The 21355-nt window shown below is 48.1% G+C and overlaps 1 protein-coding gene across 3 annotated transcripts in view; it reads right to left on the reverse strand.

The window, feature by feature from the left end:
* Positions 1–19003, reverse strand: part of AUTS2 (activator of transcription and developmental regulator AUTS2) — a 769576-nt gene extending 750573 nt beyond the window's left edge. For all 3 annotated transcript variants that reach the window (XM_067309973.1, XM_067309972.1, XM_067309970.1), the window contains exon 1: positions 18504–19003. In XM_067309973.1, the coding sequence (XP_067166074.1) occupies positions 18504–18797 (294 nt within the window). In that variant the 5' untranslated portion in view covers positions 18798–19003. The remainder of the gene's footprint in view (positions 1–18503) is intronic.
* Positions 19004–21355: the final 2352 nt, after the last annotated feature.

Below are 21355 nucleotides of genomic sequence, written 5' to 3' on the forward strand. Positions count from 1 at the left end.
TGACTATCAGCACTCCTTCGAATCTCTTACACGGAAACCTTTTGATGAAGCGAAAAAGCAACGATGCCGTTAATCACTACACGCGTCCCAGTGGCTTTCAGACACTGTCTGAGGCTGGGCCCTTCCTCTTTGCTCCTCTTTGCAGAGCTTTTTATGTTACTCCTCAGCTGTCTTTAATATGGACACTTGGCCCTAGGATTTGAGAATTTTTCTTGCCTCTAAACGTTACGGGGAAAAAAATGAATTAGCTATAAGCTGTCAGCGCCAAAGGGTTAGTGGGAAAACACACTAACATGAAATTACATCTTGAAAGATAACAAAAAATAATTACATTGCACTATCAAGGAAGAATACAGAGAACAGCTGGCATGTTGTTGCTATGTAAAACTAGAATTAAACTCGGGTTAGTGTCATTTCCAACTAATTGCTCACAGTAAGCAAGAGAAGACAGACACTTTGGGCTCCGTTCTTCTCTTTGCCCACAGCAACACGAAGCAGTGGGAGAGATGAGCGCGTTGGCACGGCTTCACTGCAACCACGCCAATGATCCAGCAGCTTAGAAAAGAAGGTGAAGCGTCTCCTTGCAAGAGTCCCCGGAAGACCAGCCTCATCCAAATGGATATTTCTCCAACCTTGCTCCTAAATCTAGCCAACAGTGATTAAGAATTTTAGGACAAACTCGCATAAAGGAAGGCAGTTTCATATAGCTTTAAGTACAGTCTTTAGATATGAAAAAACGCATTATACCAGTTTCCATCTCTGCAAAGATGGCACTGTGATTTAACTGCTCTAAATTTGTTCAAGAAAATTGATGATATAGAAATGCCCCCTTCTGTTTTGTCCAAAGTGGAGATATTACTGCCTGAAAAAAAACGCTACATTCAATTTACTCTCTTTGGACTGGATTTTTATCTCAGGCACATCAGCATAAGGCCAACATAATGCCATGGTATTTCCTCGTGCTCCACATTTATAGCAGCCAGACATTTGTTCAACCAGAAGTTCTTACTTGAGACAAATGTCTGCTGAACTTAAAACCCAGCAAGATTATGTTTTCCTTCAAGGAATTCTTTACCGTACACTTATATCCCGTTGCAATCATTTGACACCAAATCAGTTCTGCCGCTTGCAATGAAGCTGCCTTTGGCTGACGTGATCTTTGAACGAAAGGACCTTTTCTTCAGAAATGTACACACACCTGCGTGGCTCAGCACAGATCGCAGCTTTCGCCTCAAAGGTTTTAAAAGATCAGGGGTCACAGAAGAAAACAAGAAAAAAAAAAGACATTCTTCAAAAGCCTAATACTCTGCTCCAATTGCCAATATTAATGCAAGATGCCTGTATTGCAACATTGTATTTTTAACCGCTGCTGGACAAATTAATGAAATGAAATAGTCATTTAGCACAAGAATACTGATATTGAACAAGAAATATCGCATTAATCAAAAACACTTGCGTGAACCAGTCAATTAGAGCCAGCACCGGCTAGCAGGATTTACTAAAATATGTAGAGCTGGAGCTAATACATTAGCAGACCTGAACTGGAGGGAACCTAAGTTGTTTGCATGTTGCTCATGCACTTGAAGGCATTAGTGGTGATGGGAAGGGAGGGAGACAGGGAACCAGATTGAAAGGGGCAGGAAAATTAGAGAGAGCTCCTCGCCGTTAATGGAAAAATAACTGCAGAGTGCTCTAACAGATTTCTCCTCTTTTGTATGCATAGGAATATTTATTTAATCAATGTTCTGTAACAAAACAGGCCTCTGGTGAGCTATTGCGGGGAGCGAGCTCCATTCAGAGCGTGCTGATTTGAATCGTGCCACCTGTTCGGCTGGTGCCGGAGACGGCAGCAACGCTCGGCCGGGCGGGAAGGTGCCTGCGAGGGGTGAAGCCGGAGCATCCCCCGGGCCCGGACTGCTGCTCCTCGCCGGCGAAATCTTGCCGCCTAGTCGTCCGCCGGGATTGCCGCGAGCAAGGCTGCAAAGCTCACCCTCGGCACGGCGGCTGCCTCCGCGCCAGCCCCGAACAGGCTCCAAAGCAAGAAAGACCAAGCCACGCTTCCAACGTTCCCCGCAGAATAAACTAATAAAAAAATAGCACTCTTAGGAAGGCTTGCGTTAAGAATATATTTATGTATGTACCTAATAATATCCTGCTTCGAGCTGCATTTAAGTGCACTGTGCTATGATTTTTAACCGCATCTTCAAGCGCTGCCTTAAATAGGGACAGACTTAAGCATTTGCGTAAATACTGTCCTTAAATAAAGCCTGCTTAAGACCTGCTGCAAAACCTGGGGGTATTAATGGGAGTTTCTCACCGGACCAAGTTTGTATGCTTTTCACTTTCTGTATTGCTTGCTGCAAAAACATGCTATGTGTAGTACCTGAATTTAGGATTCATCTTACAAAAACCTCACCACAAAGCAGCTTTGCCCTTAAATTTATCAAACAAGGATTTTAAAAAAAAAAAGCATTGCATATATTTATTTAATTTTTATAGGCCAGTTAGTAATAGAGATATCCCAATTTCATGACATACTACACCAGCAGACCCTGACATTAATGACAGGCCTTGTTTTTTTTTTTTTAATCACCACCACAGCTGCCGGAGTCAGTAATATATCCTTTAGCATTTCTCATAGAGTGAGTTTCTTCCCTATTATGCAGTGGATTTAAGGAAATACATAGCTGTAAGCTAGCCTTGTTTACACACTAGAGTTGGGATAGATAATCTTATAGGTGATTTAAAATCAAAGCAAGCTATAACTAAGCAACACTAACTTTTACATCATTAATTATCCTAGTAATATAAAGAAAAATAAAATACTCAGAGTTTACCCTTAGTGTCAGATTTCCTTAATGAAATGAGCATTGACAAAGATCTTAAGCCAAAACTACAGTTTTATTTTAAAAGGCAGTTGATAATAATACAAGTGCCTGCAGTTACTTAAATGTGTCCTCTGCAGGCCCCACTAAACATATACAAGCATTGATGCCTTGATGCCTTACAGTTACATTACGTAGGTATTTTCCATTAGCCACTTACTGTTTGAGCACCTTGCAGATGTTAGTTAATTAGCAGGACACTCTCTAAAGTGAGAAAGCATTATTAAACCCATTTTGCAGAAAGGAAAACTCAGCTACGGCAAAATTAACACTTCAGCTTAAAGCGACACTTGAGCACGTATTTGACTTGCTGCAAAACTCTAGCTCACGCATCAGCGTTGCCCCCCAAGCCTGCTTTTCTCGGCCAAGGAGCCCGGCGTCCCTGCACAGCACGGCCACGAAGGAGGTGCTCGCAAAGCCGCGCTGAGCTCCCGGAGCACGGGCTGCCTCAAGGTTATCAGCGATAACCGCGGCTACACAGAAACAAACCCGCGTCTCCCACGGACCCGTTCGGCATCTTAATTAAAGAGCGCGTTTGAAGGGCAAGGAAGATTGGGAGAGTTGTTTGGGGAGGGACGGCCACGAACCCAAACATGGGAGCGAGTGCAGGTGGCCAACAGTGAAGTTGGCCATGGGCCAAGCAAGACCTGCCCAGGCCACTTCCGCGCTCCGGCTGGGCAGAGAGGAAAGCAGAAAACATCGGGAAATTTAAGATGAAACTAAACGTCAAAAAAAACTGAAAAAGAAGTTTCTTTTAGCCACACGCACGTCTTCCAGCCAAGAAATGAGATGCCAGCATAAGCCTGTCATCACGCCGGGTCAGATACCGCGCGCGTGGCTCACACCTAGGCCCCAGGAGCTCCAGTGCTGACCGGCTCTCACAGCTCTGTCGGTACTGCAGCGCGGCCTGGTTCTCAAAGCCTCAGACCCGAGTCCAGGGAAAGCACGAGAAAATCAGCTTCCATCTTCAAAAAAGGTTGTTAGTCCTCATGGTAACAGGAGAAACAACGGTGTAAATGTCTCCTTCCTGAGCGAACGCAAGACAAATACCAGCATCCAAAATATTCAGAATAGCAGCTCAGCACAGAGGAATAAAAAACTCTGAAAATTTTACAGCGGATTTTCCGATTCCTCCCTTCTGCGTATTTTTCCGGCGTGTAACCGGCGCTTCCCTCCAGCTCCCCGAAGGTCTGGCCAGCGTCGCAGGCAAGCCCTGAGCCTTGCAGGGTGAAGCAGGGCGAGACGGGCCCCGGGGCCCTGGGACAGCAATACAGCTCAGCGCATGGATGGAGAGCAGAGATGCCTCCTTCCCCACGCATCCAAAGGGATATTAAGCCAGATACTCGCCATAAACAAACCCTTTCCTAACCTATGGCGTAAACCCACAGAGTCAAGCGCAGCCTATCCGTACGAAAACGTGGTGACCCACACTCCAACGCTGTAATCTAATCCTTGAACTAAAGACAGTTTAATGCCTTTACAAATCCATATGTTTTCTAATACCACCATTGCTGTCAGCAGACTACAGGAGAGCCTCTTTGAAGATGGAAGTAAAATGACAAAGCACATCATTGTGAAGGCAATTATATGCTGCAGTAACCATTTTACAATGGCCCATATGGGCTGTATTTCAACAATGCAATTTCCAAATCTGCCTCAGCAAACATCTATCTCCGTCCCAATCCCAGGTAGATTTTGCAAAACAAAATAAGACTGCAGCCAGAACAAATCTGAAATATGGATAACAGATGTAGAAATGTGCCAGCAAGGATAGCAGAGCAATTTTTGTCAGAGCACCGAACAAAGCGAGCGGCCACAGCAGACCTTGGGAGGCTATTCACGGCAAAACTACCCATTCAGGGGACTTGGAGACCTGGCTCGATCAGAAATCTGATTACACACTCGCATGCTTTCCTGTGCAGCTGCCCGATTCCCTGTTGCAGTCGTCAGCCCATCCACCCCTCCAGGGAGCGCGGAGCAGGGCAACGAGGAGCCCAATCCAGAAGCTAAAGTCAGCCGCGACCCAAGGCCTTGCAGGCTCGCTCCGAACCCCCGCCGGCATCCAGGACTAGGGCCTTCCTCATGGGAGCCCCACCAAAAACATCAGGTCCTCGCGCTCGCCGTCACTGCGGCTTGCGACGCCGGCTGAGGCCATTTCGCTTAGCTCCCGCTACGCTGCGGCGAGCAAGGCCGCGCCGTCAGCCCGGCACCGCTCGAAGCAGCCCCGGGGCCGCTCTCCGCCAGTCCCTGGGGAGGCAGGAACCGCCGAAACAGCAGGCTCCGGCAAAAATTCCTCCCTCCCTCGCGGAGGAGGCGGAAGCAGCCTGCACAGGGCAGAATCACACAGAAGGGCTGTAGCCTGGTGAAAAACATTTCTGATTCTGCTTCTTTTCAATAATAAGCCTAGGGCTGCCACACACACACCCCTCCCCGCTGCGTGCTCCGTTGCTTTTGGAGGCTCTGGGCCGGATACCCATTTCGGGACACCTCTGCAGGCCGGTCGCACCGTCCGCTGGGGACCGAGGCGAGCCGCGCACAAGAGCGACAAGCAGGCACACAGGAGATGCTCCAAAGCACCAAGGAGCCGACTGTACTTGACCTGCAGGCCACATCCAGGCTGCAGGTCGCCAGCTGGGCAGGCTTTTATACACAAATAGCAGCAATGAAGAAAGGAACAGAAATAAATGTCTTTCTTCCCTAAAGTGGAATAGTAATAAAAAAAAAAAAGCCTTTTCTATAACAAAGACAGAAATTGCAAAGCTGAGAATTTACAAATTCATTGCCGGTTCATTAACAACCAACCACCCGCATCGTATTTCTTGCATTTCATTGCCAAAGGCAGCTTGTGAATGACATTTTGCCAGTCATACATGATGCAGAACCCCAAAAAACCGTACAGACACAAGGCGAATCTCTAACCGGGTATTCAGTAGCCAAGTCTAGCAAAACGCACGATCCCGTTCTTATCACTGTCAGCTCCTCAAAATGATCCAGTGAAGCTGGGCAAGAGCATTTCCAAGACTTTAATCCACGTGAAATATTGCTTCCTGGAACCGGAAATTCAATCCCTAGCAATGAAAACAAAAAGCACACTCATAAATGTACCTTTCAACTTAGCCAATATAATGGTATTTAGACTCTCAAAAAAAAATAAAAAAAAATCCTTTACTCATTAATATAGAGGAAACTTGAAATGATTGCTGTAATTGCAGTTAAAAAATTAATCATGTTTTGAGATAAATGCAGATAAAAGCATGTTTTACTAATTATCTTTTGAAGCTTCCGCTCATGAAAGATTAAAGGTGGAAGAAAAGTTGTTGAAGTACTGAAGACAAAAATCTTACCATTTCAAACCATTTCGAAGCCACATACCTAGCATGATTGATCTTCTCTAATGTCCAGACATATTAAAAAAAGAAGTCTTTTTAATTCAGCAGAAGTGTAACAAAACTCGCCCGTTGGAGCTTTTATGCAGACAGCTCCCTGAAAATATTTGCATTTTGCAGTCAACCTCTCTCTAGGCGTACGGATCACAGCGCAACGCTCGCATGCAAGGAACAGGCTCGTGACTGAAATGTCTTTTAAAGCAGATGGCTGGATTTTCTTTTTCTGCTGTCACCGACTGGGGCAAGCAGCTTCAAGCCCAAATTCAAAGCCCAACTGGATTTCGGGCATCATTAAGCTCGCTAGAGCTGCAGTCATACCAATCAACCTACAACGTTGTTCAATTTACATTACTAACCCAACTATCTACAACCTTCTGAGGAACTAACTGGGTTTCTTTGGGGCTGCCGCTGACGAAGGAAACACCAGCAAACCCACCAAAGGTAAGATTTTTAAATAGCGCATCTCAGGGGAGGAGGAGCTGGAGGTACCGGCATCAGCCGGTTAACGGAAAACCCAACGCAGCAGCCGTGTGGGTTATACACAAGACAAGTGAGGACCTGTTTCCATCCCTGGGGCTTTCAAAGGAACGTGGGTCATCTGGGGTGCAAGCTGCTCTAAAGAAAGCCTGGTCCTTCCATTCGCATGCTTGGAACTAATTAATAAGAAAGTAATTCCCTTCCTGCTTCACACCAATAGACTATTTTATATCACTAGTTTGCAGGTTTAAATGCACTATACAGGTGTCCACAACTCTGCTGGAAAAAATTTAGGTGTCTGCAAATTGAAACAGGTTGAAAACCACTATTATATAAAATTGCTAAGACAGTTATAGACATTTCACAGACCCACCGATGATTTACGCCAGATTCGAATTGTTCCAGGATATCTGAAATATATATATTTTAGAAATGTTTCCTTATCAGCAACCTCAATCACCTACAGCATATGAAAACTAACATCTGTTGTTGCAGTACAACTTTCAAAAGCACTTAACCGAGCTCAAGGGCTACTGAAAGTCAATGTAGGGACTCCCTGCTCCTCTGGAGTTGGAGGGGTGGGACAAATCTGAAATGATCCAATTTACACCTCTTTTTCAACCTAAGTTTCCCATTGTAAAGAATATTCTTCTTTGTCAACCACCTGCAACGTATTTCTTCTTGCTGCTTTCCCCACCCTTCTGTATTATTATTTGCATTATTTCAATCATGAAGCATCAGTGACATCAAATTAATAAATTCTACCATTGCTACAGACCTGAACAAGGCTAGATAAAAGATTAAATAGTTGGGTTTTCCATAACCGCACATCCAAGGAAATTTGCCAATGCCTTTGTATTTGCATATCTGGCAGACTGCCCCAGACAACTAATACATAAGTGACAGCATACAGGTGTATTAGTTTAGAGTTTGCCTTTAATCTAGAGGTGTCAATTTGCTTCTGTTTTAATTACATCCATCTTGATATGTTATTACAACCTCATGAAACTTCTTCATTATGTGAATGGCTATAAACACACACACACACATGACAAACAGTTGTTATAAATTTTCTGGTTCAGCGGTGGATACACAGTATCTTAGCCCATGCATCATGTACTTTTAAAGTTTCAGTGCTTCCTTTCCTCTCTCTTTCTCTCCCTGAACTTTCCCTTCCTTCTATTTTCTTTCATCCAATATCAAGATTTTCTATTTTTTAATGGATCCTCAAAAATTCCTTCACTGGTAGCAGTATTCCGATACAAACGCTATCAGCTTACAGAGCCACTTCAGCATGTGTGTGTCCTTCTGGGCTACATCTCTGTGAGAATGTCTGTTTGTCATTAGGCAAAATTAAGGAGATTGCACTGAGGTCTTATAAACATGCAAAGATCCACTTTTGTAGCTACATAATTCACTGAGTTTTTCAACACACATTCTGAGGTTGAAAACTTGGCAAATCCATGCACCAGATGTATCTTTCAGATCCCAGAACTCATTAAAAAAGAAAAAAAAAGTAAATTTTAAAGTCCAGTGGACTCAGCTGTTGAGCCACGTTAATTGCATTTTTATTATTTTTTTCCATAGTTAAAAATGACTAAAGCAGGAAGAGTCACTGCCTACAAGCACAATAGCCAGCCAGTAAAAAAAAACTAGGACTTTTAATCGTTCAGTAATATCCAAACCACATTAAATAGAGGCAATTTGGTCCCCTCAAAACAGACGTTTTTGATTTTTAGTATTTATTTTGATTTTTTTTTTTAAGGGGAAGGAAAGAGGAGAAGAAACAAAATTTCACACCAGAAGATTCCATTCAAAGGTCAAACTGCCCTTGACGTACATTAAAACCCACAACCCTAATGGAGTTGCAACATAAATCGTCCCCAGCAGCAGTAGTTGTCCACTTGCCTTCTTACCGCACGCTCTCCTCGGAGGTCAAAACTACTTTCGCTGCCTCAGCCCTCTATCAATGCCCGCTCAGATGGATTTTGCATCGTGCCTGGCTGCCCGACACATGTGGCCTGCTCTGGAGCAAGCCGGAGCGAGCTCCTTACCCAGCTCCTGCAACAGCAGCACCTCCCAGCCCTTTCCCCTCTGGAAGCTGGGACCAGACGCCAGTTTGCGGAGGACCTTCGAAGGACAGTGATGGCACTCTCCAGAGACACGCGATGCTAACGCTTGGACACGCAGAAGCCAAGGTGGTGATGACGGGCGGTCAGAAGTCAGGTTGACAACAGATCCTATAAGCCACCAGTCAGATGCCCCCATTTTATAGCAAAGAGCCAGTTCATTTGGCCCCCTCTCCTCCTGTCCCATCACACATGCAGGAAGAGGTCTCAAAAAACTAAGCGGATTCTCAGATAAGAAGGTCTTAGGTCACTTAGGACATCCAGAGTGAGAATAAATAAAAACCAGGGCCTTCAGCAACTATCACCGTGTTTGTAACTCGTCTAAGCCTCAGCAATAGGAAATGGTGTGCAAAGGGCAAAACGCGGGCTGTGAAAACCTGCCAGGAGGAGAAGCAATTCCACATGCATTTCGCACCCAAGGGTCCTGCGTTCTCACTCCCGACAGCAGCTTGCGTGTGGTCCAGGGTAAGTCAGTGGTAACCACTTCTGTCTCATTGGTTCCATTTTATGGGCAGGGAAATTAAAACATCCTTACTGTACTGGGGGTGTGAGTTAATAATAGCTGTACTACGCTTGAGAGCCATCTGCAAGCTGGTTCACCCAGAGTCCCAAGGGCGGATAGCCTGGAACAGAGTAGCCTGTACCTCATGTAGGAAAAAAGGCGGGAGTGGCTCGCAGATTCCCCTGAAAGACATGGGGATATCTACATCAAATATTATCACCGTTGCACACTACTCCTCTGAAAAATTATGGTCTCTCTTAAAGGCAGTCTATTATGGAGCACGACTTCTCCAGAAACTTTCATAAAGCTGCTTCTAGGTCTGACCACCGTAAAATTGCATGGGAGATTAAAAACATGTTTTAAAAGGCTGATTCGAGTCTATTACAATTTCTCTGTAACACAAAGAATACCTCTCCAGAATTTCAGCCACCTAAAGCCTAGAGTTTCATTAAGATATATGGGGCAATACCTTTCTAAATAACTGAGTTCGGAACACATTGGGGGAAGGGGTTGCTATTACTGGATCTTGCTTCCCCTAAAACAAAACAAAAGAGAACAAGCCAAAAGACACACAATCTGCCCTTTAATGAAAGGTAACATCATGTACCACGTGTAAGTTCTTTCCCATTTAAGTACACAGGAACAGCTGAACTGAGTCAAACCAAAGTCCATATAAACGAGCATCCTGTTTGGTCTGTGTCTGATCGTGGAAGGCATCAGAACCGAGCACGATTTTCTCCCAGTATACGCCAGCTTCTAGCAACCAAAGGTTCAGACTTCATGGATATATGTAAATCAGCCAGCATTTCAACACCTTCTGAGGGTTATCAGACTGTCTATAGCTGCAGCCAGAGCATTGGAGCCAGCGTCTCTGCCTCTCCTGCAGATTCACACTCATGATACTGAACAGGTCGCTCAAGTCCATAACTAAAAAGGTGAAAGTTTGGTCTAGCATTTGCCCAGCAGCACGCATTGGCAAATAAGGAGCCTATGGCACATATCTCTACCTGTGAGCTCCTCCTTTTCACCCTGAGCAGACACTACCAAAGAACATTCACTGCTGAAAACACGGACCAGCTCTCTCCTCCTCTCTGCGGACACTTGTAAAACAGAGTTTAATTGCTACCCACAATATTGACAGATTTGGTATTAACCCAGTCTTCCATGACCCTTAAGCAAAAAGAATTTGGTGACCTGGCACCATTCTTCTCAAAATAAAGAGGAACAAATTGCATTAATTTAGAAAGCTGTGACTAATTGAATTCATTCCTTCCAATTGTGGGATGTGCTCGAACTATAACCCAATGCGATGCTGTCAACTCCACCGGAGCAAGAATCTCTGCAGAAGCACAGTCTCCTGGTGCCTGCCTCAATCCATCTTTCTGCACAGTCATCCTGCAGCATCCACCAACCCGCCCCAGATAGCTTCATTCAAGCAAAGCCCAGCAGGGCACATGCCTCCAAGGCTGGAGAGGTCTGCTTGCATTCATGAGTTCACCCAACAAAGCACAAGACCGCGCTTGTGGATGGGGAAGACGGGTTGGCACAGGTTATAGTCACAAACCAGTAACTCCCCAGTGCTACTGAATAAAAGCACAAAAATAATCAATTTCTAAAAGCACTGATCATAGAGAAGAAGCAACTTCCACTTTGGGAACCAAGCAAACATATGTGAGACAGACTACCAAGCAATTTTCTTCTGCAGAGAACACCAAACTCTGATCTCCCAAATGGCTGTGGAGTGCTACTATTCCCATTTGGACTTAGGAAATTAATCGTATCAGTAATCTGGGCAACCACTAGCATTCCGCTCTCTAAAGCTCAGACAGCCAGGAACATCGGCGCATGCAGATATTAATACACCTCTGCACATCTACTGCATCTTCACCTCACGAGAGTCTAAAACCAGTAGGACCACGATGCACACTGAACAAAAATCAATAAAAATCCACACAGAGCGCATGTCATGCAATGTGATCAAATTAAACCTGATAGGCAAGACTCACAAACTGAAAAATATGTGCAGTGCCAGGGAATAATCTCCTTCCAGTTCGTTTGCCGATTTTTATCCCTCCACCCCTGCGGGCAAGAAAACAACCAAAACTCCTTCCTATAATATTTACCAGGCTAAAGATACACCCTTTCGGTTAAAACCTTCTCTCTCCACTGCATGAGTGTGTGAACTTCACTACTAGTGTTGCCAAGATACAAGGAGAAAAATCCCAAGATTTTTAAGGTAACTCACTATTTAAAGGCAAACTGTGCAGCAGAGCTGAGCCTGGGATCTGACAAATTGCCACTGCATGTTCTGCTGTTACAGCAAAACAAATCCCTACCTGCATTAGCCATTTCTCATTACTTACAAAGTGGATTTTCATAACATCCATTTTACAACAAAGGAGTTAAGAAGACTATGATGTTCTGAAGTGGTCTTCACGATGGCTTGGCACCAAGTCAAAATGACAACAAACTGACTATACAAAAAATGCATACAGCTGGTAATTTGTGGCGTATACTGAGCCAAACCCCAACGAGAACACAGATACTGAACTGATAAATCAAAAGGATGATGTATAAGAACACAGAAAAATATTGCAAGCAATTTCCCCTCACAGAACCAATGCAACATTGCCTGAAACAGAACGTTGAAGTTGAAATAAAGGAAAACGGAGAGTTAAACATTTCCACATTTCAGCCCACAACTTCCTAACTCCATTACCCTTTTATTAATTGCATTTGAGACTTCACTAAACTTGAGCTTGGGCTATTTTTAAAACCTATCTGACTCAACTTATTGTTGCTCAGAACAAAGATTAAACTTCTAATTTAGCTGCAGATAATTACAAGGCTGCAGGTCAGACCCCCAGTGTAATACGGAAGGGTCTTCCAGTCAAACTGATAGAAACAGTCCTTAAAAAAAAAGTAGCCAGGAGGGGAGGGGGAAAGGGGCCATCTCAGAGAGTGAAGAATCTTTCTGACTTTCTCCCAGCCAAAGAGTTACCAGGTTTAACGACTTTTTAAGCAGGGACAGACTTTGCTGAATATCCCCCCTTGGTATTGACTGCACGGCTCTCACGAAGGCACGTTTACATATAAAGCAATAGATCGTCCCTCCAAGTTCCACTTTCAGTAACAGCATCTCCCTCCAGTTCTCGGTGTTCCCATCCAGTCCCTGATATTCCTCTATTGATCTCAGTGTTGTAACTCAATCTTTCAATTACTCAGCCCCTTGATGTCTTTCTGCTGATTTTTTTTTCGCCTTTCCCTAGTGATCATTTTCCTTCCAAGTTCCTGATCCTTTACCCTTATTTTATAAATCTGTTTCTTTACACTCCCTCATCCCAGCAGAGACCCCAGATGTTTAATGAGAAAGGGCTTACTTTCTCACCCAAACCGTAGAAGAAAAGATGCCAAGATAAAAAAGGATAAGGGTGTCTTTTGTCCTATCAATACCTGGTATAATTCCCATTAATGTTAATCACAGAGTGCGGAGCCAGCAGACACCATCTGAATCACAGTTATCTCAGGAACTTGTCCTTATAGTTTAAACTCTTCCTTCTTCAACTCAAGGCCACTGTGCCTCCTACTACCACCTATGGGAAAGTCAAAAACCCCAGTCTTCATTACCTTGTTATCTTCAGGAGTTTAAAAGAATATTTATGCAGTGATCACACTTCTGAGTCATTATGTGCCCAAAGAGACAGCTTCAGCTCTTTAACAGCTATGTGAAGTCAGTGGGAGTTGTGGGTGCCCAGCCTCCCAGAAAAATATCAAATTTTAGTAACACGGGTTTGAAAAAATTACCCAAAGGGCTCCTTTTTGGGAAACATGCATCCTGCTGTTTTCAGTCCTTCTGGTGGCTGAGGGTGTTCATCAAGAGATTTGGTTGCTCTGTCAAGGTTATCTTGAAATTTGATCCGAGGTCAGTTTACTATTTCCTCTAAATATGTAGTCAGAATAATAAACACACCACCTTCGTGTGATATCCCAGTGTCACACAAAACCTAATGCCACTCACCATCTGCAGATGTCTTCATTTAGTTCCTACCTTCTTCTCTTTGCTGGTCTAAACCTGAAGACTTGCATGTGCAAACAGAGACCACGACAAACCCCTAAGAATCTAAGTAGTCAACAAATAGGAGAAGGGCTACCAAGATTTGCTGCCAGCACTGAACAAACACACCACATTATGATGCTGCTGCGGTAAGGCATGAAGATCAAATTCCTTTCAAAATATAAAGGGATAGAAACAAGGCAGAACAAACTTTGTTTCGATGAAATCTCAGAGAATTTAAGCAAACAGGCTAATCAAGCAAGCTAAAAGGCTGGTAAGGAGAGAATGATTTAGAGAGGAAAAAAACAAAAAAACAACCCACACTGCAAGCCAGCCTTTCTGGTATCCAACTCAAAGCTTCTTTTGTCACACAACAAATCTATTTATGAGTATTTTCAGCAGGCCGTGCTTAGTGATGGGTATCACACAATGGTTATTAAAGCAAATTCCCGCTTTCGGATGCATACACAGGGCTATAATGTCTGTGTACATAGCGGACGGACACACAGTTTAGACTATGGTATCTTTAAAACCTTCCTGTTATTTCCACATTTTGTTTGTCTAATAGTAGTGCATCTATTTTAAAGCCCATATCACCTCTTAAGCCTTACCCCATCTAGTCTTGTATTATTTTCTCTGTCCAATACTTAGAACCACCATAACTAACATCTGCCTAAATCACACAACTCAGTGGAACGATCGCTTAAAAATTATTTACACTAGGTGGATGGAATCGTCTGACACAGAATATGAAACTCATTAAACAGCTCCTTCACAAATATTTGTCAGCATTTTTCATTTGTAATTAATTATATCGGGCTTTACCTGACAACAATTTAGCACGGTCTCAAAACAGACTAATGTCTGCATGCCGAACGCAAATTAGCTCAGCAAATGCGCAGTGAGAAATTGTGCCAGTTTTACGAAACACGAATCGCCGTTTAAGTGCGAGTTCATCCCTTGCCGCCCCACGCCATTTATATCTGCGCTTTATAAACATGTGTCCCATTTCAGGCTTGTCAGATGAACCGCCTGAGCTGAAGCTAAACAAACATCCACAGAAAAAGCTCATTACCTTACTCAGTGTTCAGAAAACATGAAACCAACTGCTTGCTCTATAGGGATGGTCAGAGCTGACTCAGGAAACATAAAGTACTTCCCAGCCTCTAAGCGATCTTAACATTCAGGTCAGATTTCATTTCTCATCACAGTAAACCGTCTTCACCACTGCACGTCAACAGCCATGTCAGGTCGGTCTCCTGCCCGACGTACCACGTGCACTGGGGGGTAGGAGGGAGACGAATATCTGAAGAGAAATCCCACCACCCCAGACTGCTCCGCAGAAACCTCCTCCCCAGCACCTCCAAAGCAAATTACAGAGAAAGTCACTCCAAGAGATTGGTTTACCACGTGTCTTGAAAAAAATGCTCTTTCTCTGTCAAACTGGTGTCTAAAATGTCCACCTGGATTTGGAGAACCTTATACTATTACTGTTGATAACAAAACCACCCGTGCACCAGCGTGGGTTACCAAGCTGGAGAAAGGGTCAACTTCCCAAGGCACTGATTACACTGCACATAGGTTCTGACCGTCTGCACCCTTCTCTTCTTACATGCTAAGAGATTTTGAGAGGCCAGGGAACTGCTCTAAAGTATACTGTAGAGCTCGCCGTCATTAGTCCCAACAAGTCTAGTCATTGGAGGAGCCGGAGATTCGGATCAAATTCTAGGACTACACCTCAGCTGCTTGAAGAGTAGGTCTGGGTTTCTGAAGGTCAAAGCTCCAAGATGCCCCCCAGTGTAGGACACAGACCTACAGTGCACATCACTACATCAGAGCCTGATTAGACCAGGCCAAGATCAGTCTGGCCCCATTTGCAATAACACCGGATTTGCTTGATTCTCACTCCTAGGAAACAAAAACCAAGAAAGGGAACCCCCTGTCTTTGTTCGCTTCCCTCTTCTCTACTATTCCTCATGCAAACATTAAAGGGATCAAGGTACAGGCTGCCATAAAACCAGCAACAGATAACTAGGAGCAGACTGACTCTATTTCTACACCAAACAATTTACACTCCCAAAGTGGAGAAGGCTACTGATACATGGGCAGGAAAGCAGCTCCAAGAGTGGAAGATGGTTAAAAAGGTAGTTTTACTTCAGGGGACGCAAAGCAACACCCCTTGCTTTTATCCACATACCCACAGCTGGTATTAACAGATACAGATTACTCCTACTGGAACTACAATGGCCATGAGATGCATCCTTCTCCTGTGCAGCACCTCTGTCCCCTTACTATCTACGAGCCTCACATAAGCCAGTATTCTGCACAACTAGGGCCTTTTCAGTTGCCTCAACATGAAGAATTTAGTAAAGGATTGACAAAAGGAAGCTATATCAAAGCCTTTGTTCTCATTCACAACTTTATATACAGTATTCATAGAAAGATCCTGGGGTGACACCCTGCATCCACCCAAGTCAAACACCTACTGCTGGAAAGATGTCCTCAGGAGCAGAAAGTTCAGCCTGCTGTCCCTCTGTGGTTGCTGTACCATCACATGCAAGCCAACATCTGTCCGCTTCCCCTTTTCTGGATTTCAGGTTTAGATCTTCCAGTGGTGTAAAAATGTTCTGCACCTTGCATCTCATTGTTTTTCACATCAGCCGATAAAACACCCTCCGTCTCTGCACACTTTCAGCAGCACTGAATCCTGAGAAAAGGTTGAAGTTCAAGCACAAAGTCAGGGTGGGACAATCTTGGCAGATGCTGGGCACAAAAGTCTTTTGGAAAGTGCAGAGAAATCTCCACAGACTCCAACGAGCCATGCGGATTCAAACCGTGAGACCTTTAAACATCAGGGAATCTCTCTGTGGCACCCAAGGCTACTTGTCTCAGCTCAAGTACGTTAACACATATACATCTCACTCGCCAATACTGAGATCATCTCACTCCACCGGTGATTTACAAACTCCTCACCAACACTAAAATCGCAACAAAAACTTCAGGCTGCTACGAGCAACGTATACAATAATTCCAGCCACGTTAGGCTTGTGCCCGAGACACCTTCATCTCTCCGATCCTCAGCAACAACTTTCTCAACATATATACTGAGCTGTACAAAAAAGCACCTAACAACGATTTTGTGACATAATTTCTCAACGCAGCATGAAATCGTTAGGTCAAAATGTGCCACCTATCACATGAACATTAAAAGTATGTCAAGTCTCAGTGTGCTAGCTATTGTTTTATCTGAATGTGATATTAGCTGTCAGAACTGGGTAATGTTTCTGCACTCCTTTTTAGCGATATAGGATTACAACAGGATGCAAGTAGTAGCCATTCTTGGCTCAGCAAAGAGAAAAGAGCACAGCAATTATTTTCAATTGAAACGGAAAATAAATAAGGAAGTCAAACATAATAAAGACATTTTCTAAAATGCCCTACCAAGTTCCAACCATAAAACTCGCTCTTCGCTTCCCTCCCCGAAAAGGACTATGGCCAAATTCCCAAGCCCTTATTCCCATAAAACCCTCTAACAACATGAACTGGGGCTTTGTCTGAGAAAGAACAGAATTTCGTCTAAGCGTAAGCACGCAAATCCCATTCTTGCTGACAAACACTTACTCACACTCCTCCTCTCTTTGGTTTGAGTAGGGCACTCATGGGCTCACCAGGTAAGAAACGGTGGTAAAATGAGCCTTGTTGGTTACCCCGGTATTTGCTCGTTATTGCTTACAAGTGCCCAGCATCACACACGTGGCCGTTTCCTGGAGCGAACAAATCCTCCCTTTGGTTACACCAGAGTAAGTTCTCTCAGAGACACTAGTCTGGACTGATACAGGTGTAACCAAGGATGGGATTTGGCTCCAAATGCAGAAAAACAAAAGAAAAAAAAACATAAATGTCACTAAGTATTACCGGCTAAGTATTTAAACAGCTGAAGAGCTACACAGATTTTTTGCTAAACAATCAGTTCCATCTCCGCATTTATTTTGACAGTTCATAATTGTTGCAGTTGTGATTCCAGTCTATGTAAACCCAAATAAATCTGCCTTTCACCAACGCAAACTTCTCCGAAGCGCAAGTTAGCAGCAGCAAAGCCCTTCGGACCAACGGGCCGAGGCCTCCCCCGACGGCGGGGCCGCTGCCGGGGCGACCGCTCGCCGCGGCGGGGCGAGGGCGGCCGGGCAGCCCCAGCCCCAGCCCCAGCCCCAGCCCCGGGCCCGGCCGCGACCCCCGCCGCGCGGGAGGCGTCGCCCAGCGCCGCGGCCCGCTCCCGGCGAGGCGGCAGCCGGCGCCCCCGCGGCGAGGCGGCCGCGGGCAGGGCCCCGCGCGTGACACCGCGGCGGGACGGACGGACGGACGGACGGACGGACGGGCGCCCGCCGGCACCTCCCGGCCACGCAGGGCGCCGCCCGCCCGCCCCCCCGCCGCGCCGCCGGCGGCCGCTCGGTCCCCAGCGGCAGCGAGGGCAGGCGGCGGCCGCGCCGGGCTCCGCGGCCGCGCAGCGCCCCGCACCGCCCCGCCGGGACGCCCCAGCGGCCGGAATAGCGCAAAAAAAGTTTGATTTGGGGGAGGGGAGCCGCCACCGGCGTGCCCGGCGAGGAGGCAGAGGCACACTCGCACTCACACTCACACGCGCACTCACACACGCGCGCGCACAACTCCGGGCTCCCCCTTCCCGAGCAGGCGGGGGGGGGGGAGGAGGGGCCCCGCGGGGGGGCCGCCTCGGGGGGGCCGCCTCGGTCCCGACAGTCGCGACAGAGCCGCCCCCTCCTCTCCCCCCCCCCCGCCCCCCGCCGCCGCCGCGGGGAGAGGCGCGTTGGGGGAAGCGGCGCTGCAGGTGTTCGCGGCATAAAGGGAGCGCGGAGAGGCCGGCGGGGGCGCGGGGGCGCCGGGGGGCGCCGGGGCCGCTCGCAACCCGGCGGCGCCCGGCCCGGCGCGGCCCGCGGAGAGGGGGGCCGGGGGGGGGGGCAGGGGGTGGGGGGCGGCGCGGGGCGGCGGCGCGGCTCCCCCCCCCGCCGCCGGCTGCCCCCACACAATGAGGCGCACACAAAGCGCCGCCGCTCCTACCTCCAGCGCCTCGAAAGTGACGAAGCTGGACATCGCGAAGCCGTCGATAATGTCTTCTTCGGCCGAGGAGGACTCCCGCCGCTTCCTGCGGGGGGGCCGCGGCCGGGACGGCGGCGGGGGCCCATTGTCTTCCTTCTCGGAGCCCGAGGACGAGAGCGCCGCGGCGGCCCCGGGGCCGGCGGCCCCGCCGGCGCCCGCGCCGCGCCGCCCGCCTTTGGCTCGCCGCTCCCGGTCGCGCTGGGAGCGCGATCGCCGCTTCTTCCGAAGCCCGTTGCATCGCGCCGGGCCATCCATGTCTCTCGCCGGCTCTCCCTCTCGCTCTCGTCCCCCCCCGCCCCACCACAGCCACAAATCCGGCTCCCCCGGCGGAATAACGGGGGAGGGAGGGAGGGAGAGAGGGAAGGAGAAAGGGAGGGAGGAGAGGACAGAAAGGGGGTGGGGGGGGATGAAAGAATCCGAGTGCGGTTCCACCACCACCAGCAGCAAGCACCAAATGTAAGAGATTCCTATAAGCGAGCCAAGGAAAGTAATGGCTGATCTCAGGTCGCCTTTGTAAAAAAAAAAAAAAAAAAAAAAAAAAAAAAAGCGAGAGAGAGAGAGGAAAAAAAAAAAAAGCCTCACCAAGCAGGCAATAAATCAGAATAGCGGAATGCTTTGATCAAGGGGCTGGGAGGGCGAGGATCTCCGAAAGAGAGGAAAAAAGCAGAAAAGAAGGCGAAAAAAATAAAGAAAGAAGGAGAGAGACCCACTGGAAGGAGGGAGCACAGAGTATTTCCTTGCACAAAATTTATTTTCTTTCTTCCTTTGCTCCCCAACTAAAAGAACTTCCAGAAGGGGTGGGAGAAAAAAAAAAAAATATATATATATATATAGCTCTCTTTCTCTGTGCGTGTGTGTGTAGGGAAGGGTGAAGCCTTCCCCTCCCCACGACCACGCACTCCGTCTCCCCCTCCTCCTTTATCTCCCTGGATCAAACACAATAATAATAATAACGATGCATCCAGATGCAATTTTCTCAGGCACCGACCAGGGATGGACTCTGGAGTGGAGATCGGATCCCAGCCCGGCCCCTCCGAAAACAAAACCAAACAATAAAAGAAAAAAAAAAACACCCAAAACACGCCCACCCACCCCAGCTATTAATACGGATCAATCATGGCAAATTCATCGGATTAATTGTGGCGAGGAGGAGGAGGAGGGGGTGCTGGTGGTGGTGACAATAAATCCAAGCGGAGAGGAGACTGACCCTCCCCCCCCCCAAAAAAAAATAATAAAAATAATAATAAAAAATACAGAGGTGGTGATGAGGCTCAAATACGCTCCAGTGGGGAAGGCACCGGTGTGTGCTTTCTGCTCCTGACGCTGCCTCCCCTGCCTCTCCCCCAGCGGCGGGGGGAGGAAGGTGCGGCGCGGCGGGGCGGGCCGGTCCCCCCGCTCCGGCCTGGCGGAGGGAGGCAGCCGCCGCGGGGCGATGGCGGTGCTGGCCCCCAGCGGCCGCCGCCGCCGCCGCCTCCCGGCCCGGCCCGGCCCGCGCCCCCCGGCCCCCGCCCGCCCGCGCCGGTCACGTGGCCACCTCGCCTCGCCTCCCCGCCCCGCCCGCTCCCCGCTCGGCGCCGCGTGAAACGCAGCGCCCCGGCCGCGCGAAATAAGTCGCGGGCATGCGCGCAGGGCCTGCGCACTCGGCGGCGGGCGGGCGGGCGGGCGGGGAGCCCGCGCTCCCCCCCCCCCCCTCCCGCGCCGCCGCCGCCGCCGCCTCGGCCCCGCCGCTTGGCTGCCCCTCCGCGGCCCGACGGCTGCTCGCCCCCCTCCCGCTGCCGCGGCCCCCGCTGGCCTCCTCGCCCGCCTCACGCCCCTCTCCCCTCCGTGCCCCCCGCTCCCGGGAGCCATCTGCCTCCTCGTCCCCCCAACTTTCTCCTCAGTTTTCGCCGTCCCGTTTCTCCCGCCGTCCCCGGTGCGACCCGCGCGTCCGCCCGGTGCAGCCTGCGGCGCCCATCCCTGTTCCTCCGTCCCCGCCTGCCCCGGGGCCTGCGCCTGCTTGCCCAGGCCCGCCCGGGACGCCCACCCGTCACACGCAGCTGCCGTGGCCCGGCCGCCCTCACACCGCGGGCCTCGGCCTGTCCCGCTCAGCCCTGCGGCGGTGAAACCCTCACGCCTCCGCCAGCCGCGGCCCGCGGTGGGGCAATGCCCCAACATGGCTGCGCCAGGACAGCCAGTGGCCCCATTGCCAAAAACACTCTTTAGACATAGGGACTTTCTGCTTTATTTTTCAGCTACTCGAGAGTGAGCTTGGCTACCTTTGGCTTACCCATACGCGGCTCTTCCCTTCCCACTTGGTGTGCCTCCGTTTGCCTTCCTCTTCCTCTCTTCCTGCTTTCCTCTCTCCATCCGTGCTCTACGGCTTTCCCATCTCTGCCGTGTGGAGGGGCTACATTAGGGCGTATTGTCCACGTCTCTTCAGGACCAAAAAGGACTGCAGAACTAACACATTTACTTCCTGAGCTTGTTCTTATGGTCACCCTTCCCACCTGGTGCTTCTCTGTCTCTGGTCCAGGAGAAGTGGCTGAGCGAGCAGGCGCGGAAGGAAAAGCGTGTGTGTGGCTTAAGGGGAAAGCTTTAGGAAAAGAGACCTGTTAGGATTAGGAGATTTCCTGGAAAGGAAAAAGGGTGGAAAAGAGGAGCAAGGGATAAACAGCAGCAAACAGGACTGAGGTGGAGAAGAGGAGCAAACCTGGGGAGTCCTAATATTCAGGGCAGAGAAGTACAAAGGACTCTGGAGGAGCAGCACTGGTTCTCTTCTGTCTACCAGATGAGCAGGCTATTGCACAGTTTGAAATATTTGCCAGGGAAAGGGC

Source organism: Apteryx mantelli, chromosome 22 (genome assembly GCF_036417845.1).
Source record: "Apteryx mantelli isolate bAptMan1 chromosome 22, bAptMan1.hap1, whole genome shotgun sequence".
NCBI lineage: Eukaryota > Metazoa > Chordata > Aves > Apterygiformes > Apterygidae > Apteryx > Apteryx mantelli.